Raw genomic sequence first — 14,555 nt, forward strand, 5'->3', positions numbered from 1 at the left:
CCCACCTAGCCCCACATTTTGTACTTGGAGCCCCCTGCAGCACTCGCAGCCAAGGGATGTTTTTGCCACATGGATTTTGGTTTTTTTCAGCTTGGAGCATCCGCAGAGAGGCAAGGGAGGGTGAGGCCAGACTAACTGCAACCAAAGCAGATGTGAAAGAGGGAGAAGGAGATTAGATATGCATATATAGAGAAGCAATAGGAATTACACCGCTTTCTGAATTAAACCACTTGAGCCAGAATCATTTAACACCAAACACAGACCACTGCCAGCTTAGTGAAAAGAATTTATTAGAAACTGTTTAGCACTACACAAAACTAGTTCTTAGAGTATCTTTTCAGTAGACAGCACTCCAGCCTTATGCTACAAACACTGCATTGTGGACTTTGGACAGCCGCTGTGCTCCTAAGATACATCTTTCTGATGAGACATTGAAGCAGCAAGCACAGTGAGACAGGAGGGAGGGCGAGGAGAACCCTTTGGATTTGCATAAGTAAGTTCACAGAAGGCAAACAGTTTTGTACTCGTTTTTCTCAAGGCAAGGTGGGTGGAATGAATTACTGATGCCCTTGAGGCATCGAGGGGGCTCAGCGTCTCCATTGCTTTGCTTTCGGTGCTAGTGCAGGTTGAGATTTTCAGTACGAGGAGTTTCAATAAATAGAAATACAGCTTTCATACTATTTTAACAAAAGCATGACTACAAGGTTAAAGCACCTGCCTTCTTGGGCAGTCGCACCAAGAGAGACTTTGCTGCTTCCCACGAAAAACAGGAGAGTCTATGTATTAAGGCAACGCTTTTTTTTTTAGTTCAACACAGAAATTGTAACAAACTGCATATTTTATGGCAAGTTCTGAAGTGTTTCATTGTAAAAAATAAAGTTACTGATCACACGCTGCTCTGACATTCTCCATTATTTTTTGCAATACAGTGGAGCATTATTTAGTCGCTGGCCCAACAACCCGGCAGCAAGTGGCAGCTCATCTTCCAGCCACGAGCTGCAACACAAGTTACTGACGCGTCCCCAACTCCTCCTCAATTCCTCCATTGCTCCTTCACACCCATTTCCACCTCTCTAAAAAGAGAAAAAAACCCACAAAACATTGACCTGGCTCCTGAAAGGAGCTTTATAACAAGGCCCAGCGGTATAAAGATACAAAGAGTCACTGAAACCCAAAAATTCAGAGAAGGAAAATGTAATAAAAATAAGTACGCATGGCGTGATAAACTAGGATAGACATAGCAATTTGCTACAACTTTTTTCAAAAGTGCTAACCGATTTTAGCTTAAAATTCAAGAGATCATACAAATTGCTACCACAGTGTAAAACTGAGTATTTTGAAAAATCTAAGACCTGGCTTGACTGTAGAAAATGTAATATATCTGTTTCTAATGTACATAGTCTTTTTATTTAGGCACACAAAAATAAATATAGACAGTCAAATGCTTCATTACATCTGTAGAAAGTTATAATTAAAATCAAGTGATCAACTGCTGTAACAAGCCACTTTTTTATTTTTACACATACATATCTCTTCATATAATCATGTATGTATATAGGGGTGTATATCCCTTGTTTGACCCTCAGACTTCTGCAAAAGTTAATCACAGGTTGTTTCCTGCCACTAAAAGTTGCTTTGGGAACTATGGGCTATGAAGAGATTGTATCAATCCAGTTTTCTGAGAAACTTTCTCTCCAAATGGTCTGTTTGTGCTTTTGGGCCAGAAGAGCAAACAGCAAATGCTGTTACTGCAGCCGAGATTTCCATCGCACTGTAAGGGAACAAGTATTTCTATCTCGGAGTAAATCTCAGAGTTAAGGCTCCTTCTCCACTCAAACCCAAAAGGAGCCCAAGCTGTTCTTCCCATAAGGAGCACATAGTTATGACAAGTGTTTCAGCAACTCTCCCTGCTCCTGCCTCAGTAAAACCAGTTTCACCTCAGCTGTAAGCATTCCCCCAGCACATCTGTTGAGCCCACATCTGCTTTTAAAATGCTTGTGATGCCTCTATCCCTTCCTACATTAAAGTGCCCAGGGAAGCAGAAAAGCTGTTGCACGTGACTTGAGCAGCAGTTAAGAAAGAGAACAATTATGCAGCTAAGATTGGCACAACTGGCGCTCTCTGACCAACTGGGAGCCCAGTAACCAATTCCAGCTTTCTTGTTCTTCCTAGAAGAAGAAACTGGCTTGTGTTCCCAAACGCCCCGGTCTAGCACTGATTCCCTACGAGCTGGGGGCAGGAGGCTGTCCATGTGTGGTCACTGAGGCCTTTCAGCACATCACAGTTACTCAAGTTCATCCCGCTATCTTGGAACAAATTGAAAAACATCACAAACAAAACCAAGCAGCATGATTTTTATTTGGTGTTACAACCGATGTGCAGCGGCCGTGGCTTTGGGCGCTGCCTTTTACTGTTTATGAATTTTCTTTTTAAAATCTAAACAGTTCTTCTGTTCAGACAACTCCATGTGCTTTTTTATATACACACTGTGACCCCTGCATTCAGCCTGTCCAGTTAACACTAGAAATATTTGTCAAGGCAATACATTATTTTATCTTTGCTATAATTAGGGAGAAATCAAAAGAAACAAATTACTTTAATCTGACCGATTACATGTACTGTACATACCTGTTCCAAACCCAATGTACTCAGACAGAAGTTTCTAATTTAACACACCGTTATTCAAGTCAAAATGCTGTACATCTAAGTATCCACACAATCGTACATTCCTAATGATTCTTCTTTACACCTTCATTTTTCTTTTTAGACATCTGTTTTTAAAAAGGAATAAAGAAGTGGCCCTGTAGATCTATATTTCTTCAGAACAAAACATTATATACTACATTGAAAAATAATTTTATCAAAAGCAGATTCAAATCACTGCCATGTACAATTTTCAATTAACGGTTCATGTTGAAATTGCACTTCGCGGATAGAATAAAATTAAAAACTGAAACCATGTTCTATTTCCTTTCACAGGAAACTGCCTCCTCAGGATTCTTCTTCCGTGAATGTTTATATTTGTCTACATACGCTTTCACTAGATTTGCCACTTTTGCAGAATTAACTTCTCCGCTCTTGCTGTGACAAACCTACAACAGTTTTGAAGAAAACAAACACTTTTGAAAGATTCCTGTTAATTTACCACTATTTCATGCCATTTGTCTTCCCGACAACCCAAGTTTCTCCATTGCAGGCAGAATAACTTTGAAACCCCCCAATTGCTTTGAAATCCCAATTGCTTCCCTAATACTTCCCAATTCTCATTCAGCTCTTTCAAACAAGAAGTGAGTTATGTTCTGAGGAGCTGAGAAAGCTCTTGTGGATGGAGAAAGACCAAAGGTATGTTTGCTTTTCCTGCTCCCCCCTCCCAGGAACTACCAGTTGTTCCCACAAGATCAAGAAATCCACCCCAAACCCACCTCAACAGAAACGCCCGCGTTTCAGATTAACAGGCCAACTTACTTTATCTACAGCTTTCCGCACAATTTCTTTATATTCTTCTTTAGTGATGTCTTTATTTTGGTAGAAAGGCTTAATAGCTAGTTTGACCTCCTGTGCTGCTTTCTCTTGAATTAACAATTTCTAATTAAAACAAAAAAAGTAGTATTATTTTTCAATGCCTGCATATGTGTTTTTATCAATCACAAATTAAAACTCCAGAGACAGAAGTTACTAGAGAAGACTAGAAAACTGTGCTCCCCGCACAGTTCAGCTCTCGTACGAGCTGTCTGTGCTTTACTAAGAACAGAACGTTGCTCCACAACAATCGCAGTGAGATCCATAACAGTGCTGCTTTAAAGAAAATGACATCCAAGAGAGTCGACTTGCTAGTTCATGTCCTACAGCTGACATGAAAATATCATGTACATGACGGTATTGAGTATATTACAGAGAAAAGGTATTGTCAGAGTTTGCTATATTTTATTATCTCAACATTTTTATTTTATATATTATATGTATTTGTATTTTTTACACACACACACACCACGCACACTCTCAACTTTGAACTTGCCTGGTCCTTCTTGGAGCTATCTGCGCTGGCTTCCACTGTTACATTTGCTTTGTTTTCTCCCAATTTTACAGCTGTGTTAGAGCTTTTGATGTGACTTGAGGATGTTGCGTTACCCGCGCTTGGTCCCTGAACTGTTCCCACGTTTCCCAGGACTGCTGTTGGAGCAGGCAAGGCTGGAACGCCCATGTTATTACTTACATGAGCAGCATTTGGGATACCCTGTTTTAAAAATTACCAGTAGTCAATACATTATCCTTCAGTACGACAATGTGCCTTTCTAGAAGCCTCATCAGCTATGGAAAGAGCAGCAATGCTACGTGCTTTGGTTCAGCAGCTGATTTCCACACTGTCTATTTTTATGGAAGGTATGCACAAGTTGTTCATGTTCCTTTCCCTGATATAAAAGCTCTTAATAGAAACAGGAGGAGCTGATGTGCACAAAAGTACTTTTAAGGTATCTTGAAAGGCACAAAAAGATGGTCTCACCTGCTGCAAGCGCATCAGAGTCTTTTTGAAACGAGAGGAATTAAGTGGGAGTCAAGTGTCAAACAGGGCATGCAAAACCAAGAGATTCAAGCAAGAAGGGGGAAGTAAAACATACTACAGAAAGCCTGGAAATTATTAACAAAAAGGCTCAAAAGATTAAACGGAATAAAAAATGTGTGTGAAGAAGCTGCTGAGATAGTGACAGCTGGAGAATGGAAATGTGGAACAAATGGGTGCCATGCAGTACTTGGTAATTTTCCTCTGCTGATACACCCCAGGGGATAAGAATTGCAACAAAGAGGTTCAGGTCACTTCCTACACCCTGCTGGATGGGGACACAAGCATTTCCTAAAGCTTAAAAATCAAGTTTTGAAGGGGAAAACTTAGTTTTAGAAATGAGGCACTCCTAAGAAAAAGGTGATGGACAACACTGACGAAATTGTTCAGTGTTCCACTACCCACCACAACACCTCATTACCACAAAAATCCAGTTATGGTGTTGTATATTATTACTTAAAAGCTATAGCCCCAAACCAACCCATGTCCTGATGGAGATTTCCACTTTAAATTTGTTATGGGGTGGATGATGACAGGCAAGAGAGAAAGAAACTGCAAGTATAAATTTATCAAGACTATGCTATTAGGCGTAAGAAACCCTTAATTGACGTTACGTCACTCCTGCCCATGCCATGGCTTCTGACAAAGCATACCTGCAATTGTTTTCCATCTTGCTGTGAAGCAATGTAGTTGAGTTGTTGAGATGGTGGGGGTGGAGGTGGAGGCGGAGGTAATCCCTGAGACAAATTGGTGGGAGCAGCTACCTGTATGAGAGGCACTCCAGCAGGGAGATGCATGGGCATGGGAGGAGGGATGCTGAAAGGACTGCGCTGCATGTTCATCATGGGAGGATGGACACCCACGGGGTACGGGAAGATACTCATGGGCTGGTGCTGTACATTCACGGGTGGTATTACATTCATTTGTTGTTGCATCGTATTTACGGGTAACTGGGAGCCATCACTCTGCTGGTTGCCCTGGTCTTTGGAGTTTGGATCTATCGAAAGAAAAAAAAAAAACCAAAGAGACAGCATATGAAGTAGAAAATCTGTACTTTAGACACCTGGCTCCACTCTGTTTTATAGACTCTTCATGAAGTATGGAGTATCAGAAAGCTTTCTATAATCTGAATATTTTAAAGATAGTGCATTACATTATTAGACAGCACTCATCACCAGGCACATCACAGAGACAAATGCTTCTGAGTTTACATTCAAGTTACTATGGATGCCTGTATTCTGAATTTGTTTCCTCTTCTTGTTCCCATAGCACAGCTAAGTAGTTCTTTCGTCGCAATGAAACAATAATTCTCCCCCAAAGAGCAGAAAGAGGACAGAACTTATCCAGCTTCTGCAAATGCAAAAGTTTACCCATATGTTATAACGTTAATACACGAAGTTCTGCTTCCCTCTGCCCGATTCACACACACTCGCTGTAGCCGCTTCTGGTAATTATAGAAATACTCTGATGGTTTTTGTTGTTGAATTATAAATTGCCCTCAAACAATTTCAATTAAGATGTTCATATTCCGAAAGAGTTGTTCAAAAGCCTTGTAATAGTACAAGAGGTAAAGCCTCGAAGTAAAAGTAACCTCAGGGGCTGGCACTTCTTTAAAAAAAAAAACCAACTCTCTTGCTCTGTCCTCAACAGAAGTAAAATAAAAAATAAAGTCTAGATACAAGCAGTAAGCCCTAAAAAAAATAAAAATTTAAAAAAAAAAAAATCAAATCAAGAAATTAGCTCTGAGAAACAGTTGATGGGTTATAATCAGAAGTTCTTCCCTTAGAATCCCTTCCTTGAGAACCATCACTTATTCACAGAGATTGGGACCTTAAACCCTTATGCTTCACCCCAAATCACCGTTTTTAAAGATGAGGGGATCACAAAAATCACTGGGTTTGGAAGGGACCTATGGAGAACATCCACTCCGACCTCCCCTGCTCAAGCACGGTCAGCAAAACCAGGTTGCCCAGGACCATGTCATGATACCAACCTAAGCTGTTTTATCCAGCTTTGACAGATCACAGTACTATTCTAGCTCAATTGACATTCCAAAACATTAATGAAACAGTGTGACTGTTTCTGAACTATGTGAAATAGAGTCTGCAAATAACACAATGCTTTTAATAAAGGTTTGATAGATTTTGCCCACAGCAGACAAATTGACCAAGTTGCCTCAGAACTAAGAAGCCGCTGATGCAGTTGGCTCTGAAAAGAGGGAGAAAACTGCTGGCATGAAGGGTGAAAACGGATAAAAATGAAAGACAAACCAAGAAGACAATGGGCAAGTGTGGTTGCCTTCAGAACTGGATTTTACAGTTTTTATATACAATTCACATCTTTTACTTTACTTCAGAGGACTAATAATCTGTGGGTGACTTCTCAGCTATTCAGAGTCCATCTCATCCACAGTTAACTCACTTCCTACCAAAAATTTTATTTCTGTCAAAGCAGTTACCTTTTATATATAAAATACTCAAAAATATTAGACTTCTATTAAGGCTTTAGAGGAATTTTAATGCTGAAGTACAGTTAAAGTACCATTTTTGCATTTATAAATGTCCCTAGATTTTTTTAAAGCATATAAAGTGGAAAATGCTTATTCAGAAGCAGGATAAACGTCAACAGAAGGATTTGTGTCTATAGAGTCTATTGTGTGGGTCTGTACATGCAAATCTCCTTGAAAAAAAAAAAAATACCCTTTTAAAACTATGCTAAAAGTAACCATGAAGACAGACTTTATCTTCAACCAAATCAATTTACTTAAGTAGCACTCTTAGATGCATAGTCCTTAAATGGCATCTAACTCTAAGCAAAACCAAAAAGCCATCTAAATGCCATCAAAACACAAGAAATCCCCAAACTCCACACCTACAAACCTCCACGTTGCAAAAAGACTATAGGTTCTCCCTGAATTATTCTGAAGAACCAATCAACTCGAGATAAGTCAGCGTGACTGGGATTTTATTCAGCAACTGCAGCTGGGACTAAGCTTTTATGTTTTGAAACTATGAATACCTTGTTCAGGTGTCTCCTCTTCTTGTCTCATTCCCCATCCGGACTGCGGGCTTGATGAATTGCGTCCTCTTCTTGAATAATAATTCTGCACATCGGCAGGTAAAGTCTTTCTTACAGCCCAGCTGGACGCAGATGTCCACCCAGATCTGTCAGCAGGTGTATCGAAAGAATAATCTTGCTCATTCTTACGCTTGTATGGCTGATGTTCTGGGAACCTTGCAGTTTCATTCCCAGAACCATTTGAGTTCCCTGAGAGTGGTTTTCTGTTTTGCCACTGATTTTCACTCTGGTCTCCATACATGAAACCACCTCTTCCACGCCCACCTCGGCCACGCTGACCTCTCCCTCGATTTGGAATCCAACCTGAACTGAAGTTTTTATTCCAAGAGTGTCCTGAGTTATCATGCCTGCTGTCTTCCCAGTGTGGTTTATCCCTCTCTCTGTTCCTGGCATCAGGCACAGAGTTGATCCTTTCCATTACCCAGTCTGGACAGTCATTTCTCCGCTTGTCTGCAGAACACTGATCATCATTTTTTCCTGTATTGTCCTTCTCTTTTTTAAGACATTCATTCTGTTTCTCTTGCTCACTTCTTCTGTATCGATCATTTCCTCTGGGACTCCTCCAGCTTTCATTTGCCCATCTCTCTTTCCATCGAGGTGAATGACTGTCCCTCTCATTTCTAGAGAATGAAGAACCTCTATTTCTTGTTCTAGATCGTGATCTTGATCTAGATCGTGACCGTGACCTAGACCACCTCCTACTTCTTCTTTCTCGGTCACGATCTCTTCTTTGACTATCTCTATCACTGCTTCGAGATCTAGATTTTTGCCTTGGAGATGAATCCTTAGTTCTTGACCGAGAAGACGATCTCCTGCTTTGCCTGGCAGTTTCCCTTTTGGGAGATCGAGATGGTGCTTTTTTTTCATCTTTGGGTGTCTCTCTCTTTGGAGAACGAGATAGAGATCTCCGTCCCTCCCTCACAGTTTCCTTCTTGGGTGATCCTGAGCTCCTATCTCTGGTCACGTCCCTTTTAGGGGATGGTGACTGAGATTTCCTGCCCTCTCTCCTAGGAGACCAAGTTGTTGATGGAGAGTGAAACCTAGACCTTCTAGTTCGAGCCTTTTTATCTTTGAGTTCTGATTTGCACTCTGCTTCTTGAGGAATAGTTTCATCTTTTTCATCAGAAAGCCCTGCAACTGATGTACCGTTTCCTGCATCACACTGTACAGAGTTCGCTTCTCCTTGCTCTGTACTTTCAACTGGTGGTAACTGCTCCATCTGTGCTTCATTCTGGTCACTGCAAAATGAGTCACAATCCATTGGTATCATTTCATTGTTATCTTCACCAAAATGCTTATGTTCAGCATTTACCTGGGGGGACTCTGAAGTTCCACCCTCTTCACTTTCTGGCATGGTGTTCTCTTTCAAGGACTGTTCTGATGTACTGTCCATTGAAATATTGTGTATCAATGTATCTGGTTCTTTGTCTTGAACAGCATTAAAGTTTTGAATATTTGTACTTCCACAGTGTACTGCTGTTTTTTCTTCAGCCTCAGAATCAACTATTTCTATGGCTTCTGTATGCTCAGGCAATTTGCTTCTGGGGCTTTCTAATGGCTGATCTTTTCCCAAAGGTTCTTGACATTCCAGCAATTCATTTTCTGGACTAGCAACAGGTTGATCTATTCCTGTCAAAGTTTCTACATTCTCCGTTAATTCATTTTGAGGACTACACAATGTCTGATCTACTTTTTCAGAAGCTGCATGGTCACATATCTCATCTCTGGGACCAGCTACTGTTTCCATTTGTTCAAGAGTATTTTCACAGATGTCCTGATTCTCAAGATCTTCATTTTTTTCAGTAACATCTTTTACTTCAATTTCCTGACTTTCACCTGCCAAAGTTAGTACTGGAGGTTCTTGGACAGAAGAACTTAGATCCGTATTGCCTAAAGTATCATCATCTTTGTCACATTCTCCTGTAGTTCCCTCAATTTCTGCATGTTCACCACAGTTTTCCAATCCATTAGCAGATTCTGTTTCTGCATTATTTTTCTGTGGAAGGCTTGCATTATCGCTTTCACTATCTGATTGCTGGTCTTTATTTACTATCAAAACTGCTTCAGACTCAACCTCATCATCTTCCACTGAATCACTGAGCGATTTTTCAGAACGTGCAGAACTCCTCAGTTTCTTTTTAACCACAGGTGATTGTTGTTTTACTATTCTTTTAGACTTTCGTTTTGGAGGAGCCTTCTCTGATTCTGAAGGAGATTTATTCAGAGACGGGTCATTCCCATCAGGGGTACCGCACGCAGAACTGCCTGACCGAGGTGAGCGCCGAGATTGACCCAGAGTCTCATTTTTGCTGTTTCGTGCAGACCTTCTTCTAGGAGTAGTATTAACTGATTTCCTTCTAGTTCCTCTAGTGCCAGATGAACCAGAAGCTTGCTTTTTCTCTTCTCCTTCTTGGGTACATGCAACAGCATATCCTTTGCCTAAAGATTCTAATAAAAGCAGAATGCATTAAAGTTTGATAATAACCATTTATCCAAACACAGTTGAGAACATAAAATGACCTTGTTTGGCTTAACAGACAAGGAACTTGCAAATAATACAATGCAAGATTTACTATGAAATAGTGCCACAGTTTAAGTAGATTTTTTTTTTTTTCCAGTACAGACTTCAAAAACCAGAATCAAGTTAACAAAGTGACATCTAAACACGAATTTTAGAAGTGGTGTTGGCATAGCTATATGGACAGTAATGGTATCCACAATGAAACTGCTATTGATATTGCCGTTTAAAGACAGTCAGCACTTAGAGACAACTGTTAGAGAAGTAACAAATTAACCACACAATACTTAGTACGTTCCTTTAATTCTAAAATGCAGGCCTGTTGGCAATGAAGCCTCAATACTACAGAAATAAAGCTCAACACTACAGAAAATAACATTTTTAAATGCTGTCAGTGGATGACCACATGGGAAGAGGTGATCAGAAGTAGCAAGGACAGCATACATCTCTACAACACTGAATTTCAGGCAGTGAAAACTCATCCCCCACTTATAAGAGACCCTGCACGCTCCGCAGAGTCAAACTCTGCGGCAAGGCCCCTGCATAAGGAGTGCAAGTTTGGGGGCGGCCTCGGGTGCATAAAAAACTCCTAAAGCTGTAGGAAGAATGACCGTAAGTCGCACACAGCAGCACAAGACTTCTTGCTTTGATACTATATTAATTTCATGCAATCCACAATTTGGCAGAAGTCTTTGTAGGGAAGCCAAGAGTCATATTCACTAGAAAGGGAACAGAATGTACTCTTGATACCTATGAACAGCTCAGGAATTAAAGTTTAATGATAATTAAGTAAATATACTTGAATGTAATACTTCAAAACTAAATTCAATTATTGGGATGCCCATTAATTTGTTTCACACTTTGTGTAGATTTCAGAAAGCATAAAGAATTTGGTGCTTAAATTAGTTCTTTTTATATCTTCATTTTCATACACAGAAAGTAGAAACTCCCTTAGCAAGGTTAATTTCTATAGGTTTTGCAATGTATTTATAACATAACACAATACTGAAGAAAAGCAGTTTATGCAACCATCTTCCAGGCACAATTTCGTAAGAATCACAAGATCCAGTTTGCTTTTTTTTGGTATGCATCTATTTTCAGTTATTTTATTTTTTCTCCTGTCCTCCAGCTTTGCAGAAAGTCCCAGTGTCACCTGTTTCTTCCATCTTTTGCCTTTCCCTTCATCTCTCACACTTCTTGTGAGAGAAGACCTTGCTCCTGTCTCCTTTATACATATTTGCCATGTGCCTTTAACGGTATTCAGGTGAGGTTTTTCCTTGCTTTTGTCATTACTTTTTTTGTGCATGTCTGTCTTCTTCTCAGTTGCTGTATGAAAACTGAACGGGGAAGGAACACTCAGCTCAAAAGAACATGACCAAAATCCTCAAGGTTCATCTTCACATCCAACATCCCCCGGTTTCACCAGGAAATTAAATACTTCCAATACAATTCTTACTTCCTGCGTGCTTCTTATTAGTAGGAAGTTTTCAAGTCCAACATGAAGATGACTTAAAACTTTAGTGTCAACTACAATGTTTTATGATTTAATCTTGATGACTGTATTCCACTTAGTCCACACTGTAAGTAATATATTACATTAAAAATCTGAGCTTTAGTTCAAGTGTGACAAGAACATCTGCAAACATACAAAAATCGATAATTTCATATGTCATAATCACACCTTTAAGAGGAAGTGGAATGCTTATATAAAAAAATAACCAAGTTTCAATCAAGATAACGAATGAGAAAATTCTTTACTAAAAATAAGCTTTAAAACAAAAATATCTGAAAAAATAATTTCCTTTTGCTGTCAAGACTCAAGCTGAAAATCTCCTGGCCTCTCCCAAAAGCTACCATAGGGGATTTAGTTCCATGCTCTGTGTTAGGAGATTACAACATTATCAGTATTTGTACATCCACTGCTGATATTATCAACAGCAATTACTCACATGTTCTAAATAGTCTACTGTTGAAAAATAATTTGGAGCTCATTTAAATAATCGTCTTCCTGATGAGAGAAAAAACGTGGGGTTTTTATTGCTTCTGGTGCATACCAACATAGAAGCCTGACTGTGCAAGCAGAAAGGTGAAGGGAAGTCAAGAGATATGAGCTAGCATGTATACTTATCACTACTAGAAGCAGAAATTATTCCAGATCAGTTAAAATGCGCTGCCAAACATCAGAGGCCTTAGGAAGCAACTTATCAATTTTTCACTGGGTAACGTGAAGGTGAAATAATTGCCTTGAACAAGAATGAAGAATATGAATGAATACAGCACCTTTTTCATGATATTTCTACTACCTCACTAATTCTTTCCAGAAATTTACTTCCTCACATTTTTTTTTTAATAAGTCAAGAGACCCAAACCTCTCCTGTCTCTTTGCCTACTAGTCAACTGAAAGCAGTATAACTCCCAATTGAAAGAAGGTATTATCTGTAGCTTTAAAAAACAGCACTCCTTTGTTTTCACTTCTTTGAACTTGTGCAGTCTGTTGGAAAAAACCCTACATTCTTGCTGAGTATGGAGAGACAGGCTGCTAAAGCAACTGGAAGGAGGTAATTCCTTCTATGTCTTTGTCTAAACCCCTGCCAGATCCTGGAGCTTGAACACTTTTGCCCTGTAGAGCCTGTAGGTTACTGAAAGAGATCCATACATTGCACTGGTTCCTGGCTGCTCCTCTGTCAGAAAATAGTTTGTTCCTCACACTGCACAACACATCACTGAAATATGTCAAGCCGTTCATAATGTATCAAAATGAGATTCATCCTTGAACAATACAAAAATAAGTTGTAACATGAAAGAAACTGTCAAAATTAGAAGTGGAATTATTATTTTAATCTTCAAATGGAGAACAATTATGCCAGTTTTGGAGTGGCTGGTTCATCCTCTATATTCCAATTTCAGAAATAAAGCAGCTGGTTTAGATAGTGGCAAATTGCATGAAAACAGATTTTTTTTTTTTTCTGTTAACTGTAACTATACACTGGGCTTTGATGTTCAAGAAACCTATTTTAACAATACTCCACATAAGCTATAAATAAAACTTACAAAAAAAAAGTTTACCAAAGTTTTCCAAAGGCCTGATATTTGATGGAAGAACCGTCCCTGCTACTGCAGTAGAAGCGAGAAGAAAGGTCTCAGCTTCAGCTCCGTAAGACATTAAAGGAATTCTGGAAAAGTAAAAGCAACAATATTAGTTGTTTCAGCCATGTGTAGCAAGTTTTTGAAACTGCACAAAACCAGAACATTAGGCAACCAAAGTTCCAACCTCGTCACAGTTGGAGAGAAAGCCTTTGTTTTATGTCAAAGAGAGTAAAGAGATATTATACACAGTAAATCTAAGATCATAGACAGAACCAACCTTTTACTATGTTATTTTTAAATCAGTTATTTTTATGCTTCTGCTTTATATACCTGAAAATATCTTTATGGTATATTTTAACATGCATCTGCTCTCTAACAACAACAACAACAACAAAAAACTTTCTTTGTTTAATTTGATAGAGCCCCTCTCAACATTTGTTTATAACCAATCACAGAAAGAAGTGCTAGAACCAACTCATGAAAATGGGGGATGACAGGAGGAGGAGGGAAATCAGAGTGAGATTGATGTTAAAGCAATCATAGTCTAAATTCTAATGACAGAAATAATTTAAAAAGCACACTGAACATTAGCTTCTAAATAGAAAATATATTTTAACTTGCATTTCTATGAAAAAATTACATATTAAGATGCATAAGTCAGTAGAATTACTATGCTTCTCTTGAGTATCAAAAAAGCACTGGCATACAGAATCCATGGACATAAAAATAGCAAGCAGCAAATACACAAAAATTTAACAAGTTACATGCATACACTATTTATTTTTATAATCAAATTACATTCTAAAGAGCAATATGAATTAACAAAACTCCAGACTTGAAGTATTACATGAAGATGCTTTGCACTATGAATACAAAACACATACCTTTCAACTCGAGCAAGGAGAGATGAACAGGACAATTCTAGTTCTTGTCTCTTCTGTCTGATTGCTGCATTGACTTCTGTGAATTCTGTACTGAAATACAAATTTCGTTCAAAAAGTCACAAAAAGTAACTTTGTACTATGGCAATTTTGTATTTCACTAATTTCTTCCATCAATGACTTTTTATATTTAACTGCATTAGAACTTTCAGCAGTCATGATGAAACTATGCACAATTATTGTTTAGAGGGAAAAAGTAGTCAAAGTAAACGTATAAGAAGTCGTAAATAAATGAGGCAGACAGAATGGAACAGGAGACGAGATGTGTCTTCTGGGGAGCTGAAAGATAGAGAAACTTTGCATCTTTGACAAATTAATAGTATTGCGTGCATCAATGGCAACAAGTTTTCTTCATTTACAGACTGCTGATCAT

At 38.9% G+C, this 14,555-nt stretch overlaps 1 protein-coding gene across 3 annotated transcripts in view; it reads right to left on the minus strand.

Moving 5' to 3' along the window:
• Positions 1 to 269: 269 nt before the first annotated feature.
• Positions 270 to 14,555, minus strand: part of SCAF11 (SR-related CTD associated factor 11) — a 43,862-nt gene continuing 29,576 nt past the window's right edge. For all 3 annotated transcript variants that reach the window (XM_080342003.1, XM_080342002.1, XM_080342001.1), the window contains exons 9-15: positions 14,126 to 14,215; positions 13,221 to 13,327; positions 7,577 to 10,084; positions 5,212 to 5,555; positions 4,016 to 4,234; positions 3,466 to 3,585; positions 270 to 3,092 (exon numbers count right to left, since the gene is read on the minus strand). In XM_080342003.1, coding sequence (XP_080198129.1) covers positions 2,964 to 3,092; positions 3,466 to 3,585; positions 4,016 to 4,234; positions 5,212 to 5,555; positions 7,577 to 10,084; positions 13,221 to 13,327; positions 14,126 to 14,215 — 3,517 coding nt within the window. In that variant the 3' untranslated portion in view covers positions 270 to 2,963. The remainder of the gene's footprint in view (positions 3,093 to 3,465; positions 3,586 to 4,015; positions 4,235 to 5,211; positions 5,556 to 7,576; positions 10,085 to 13,220; positions 13,328 to 14,125; positions 14,216 to 14,555) is intronic.

Source organism: Nesoenas mayeri (assembly GCF_963082525.1).
Source record: "Nesoenas mayeri genome assembly, chromosome: 1".
In the NCBI taxonomy this organism is placed as follows: domain Eukaryota; kingdom Metazoa; phylum Chordata; class Aves; order Columbiformes; family Columbidae; genus Nesoenas; species Nesoenas mayeri.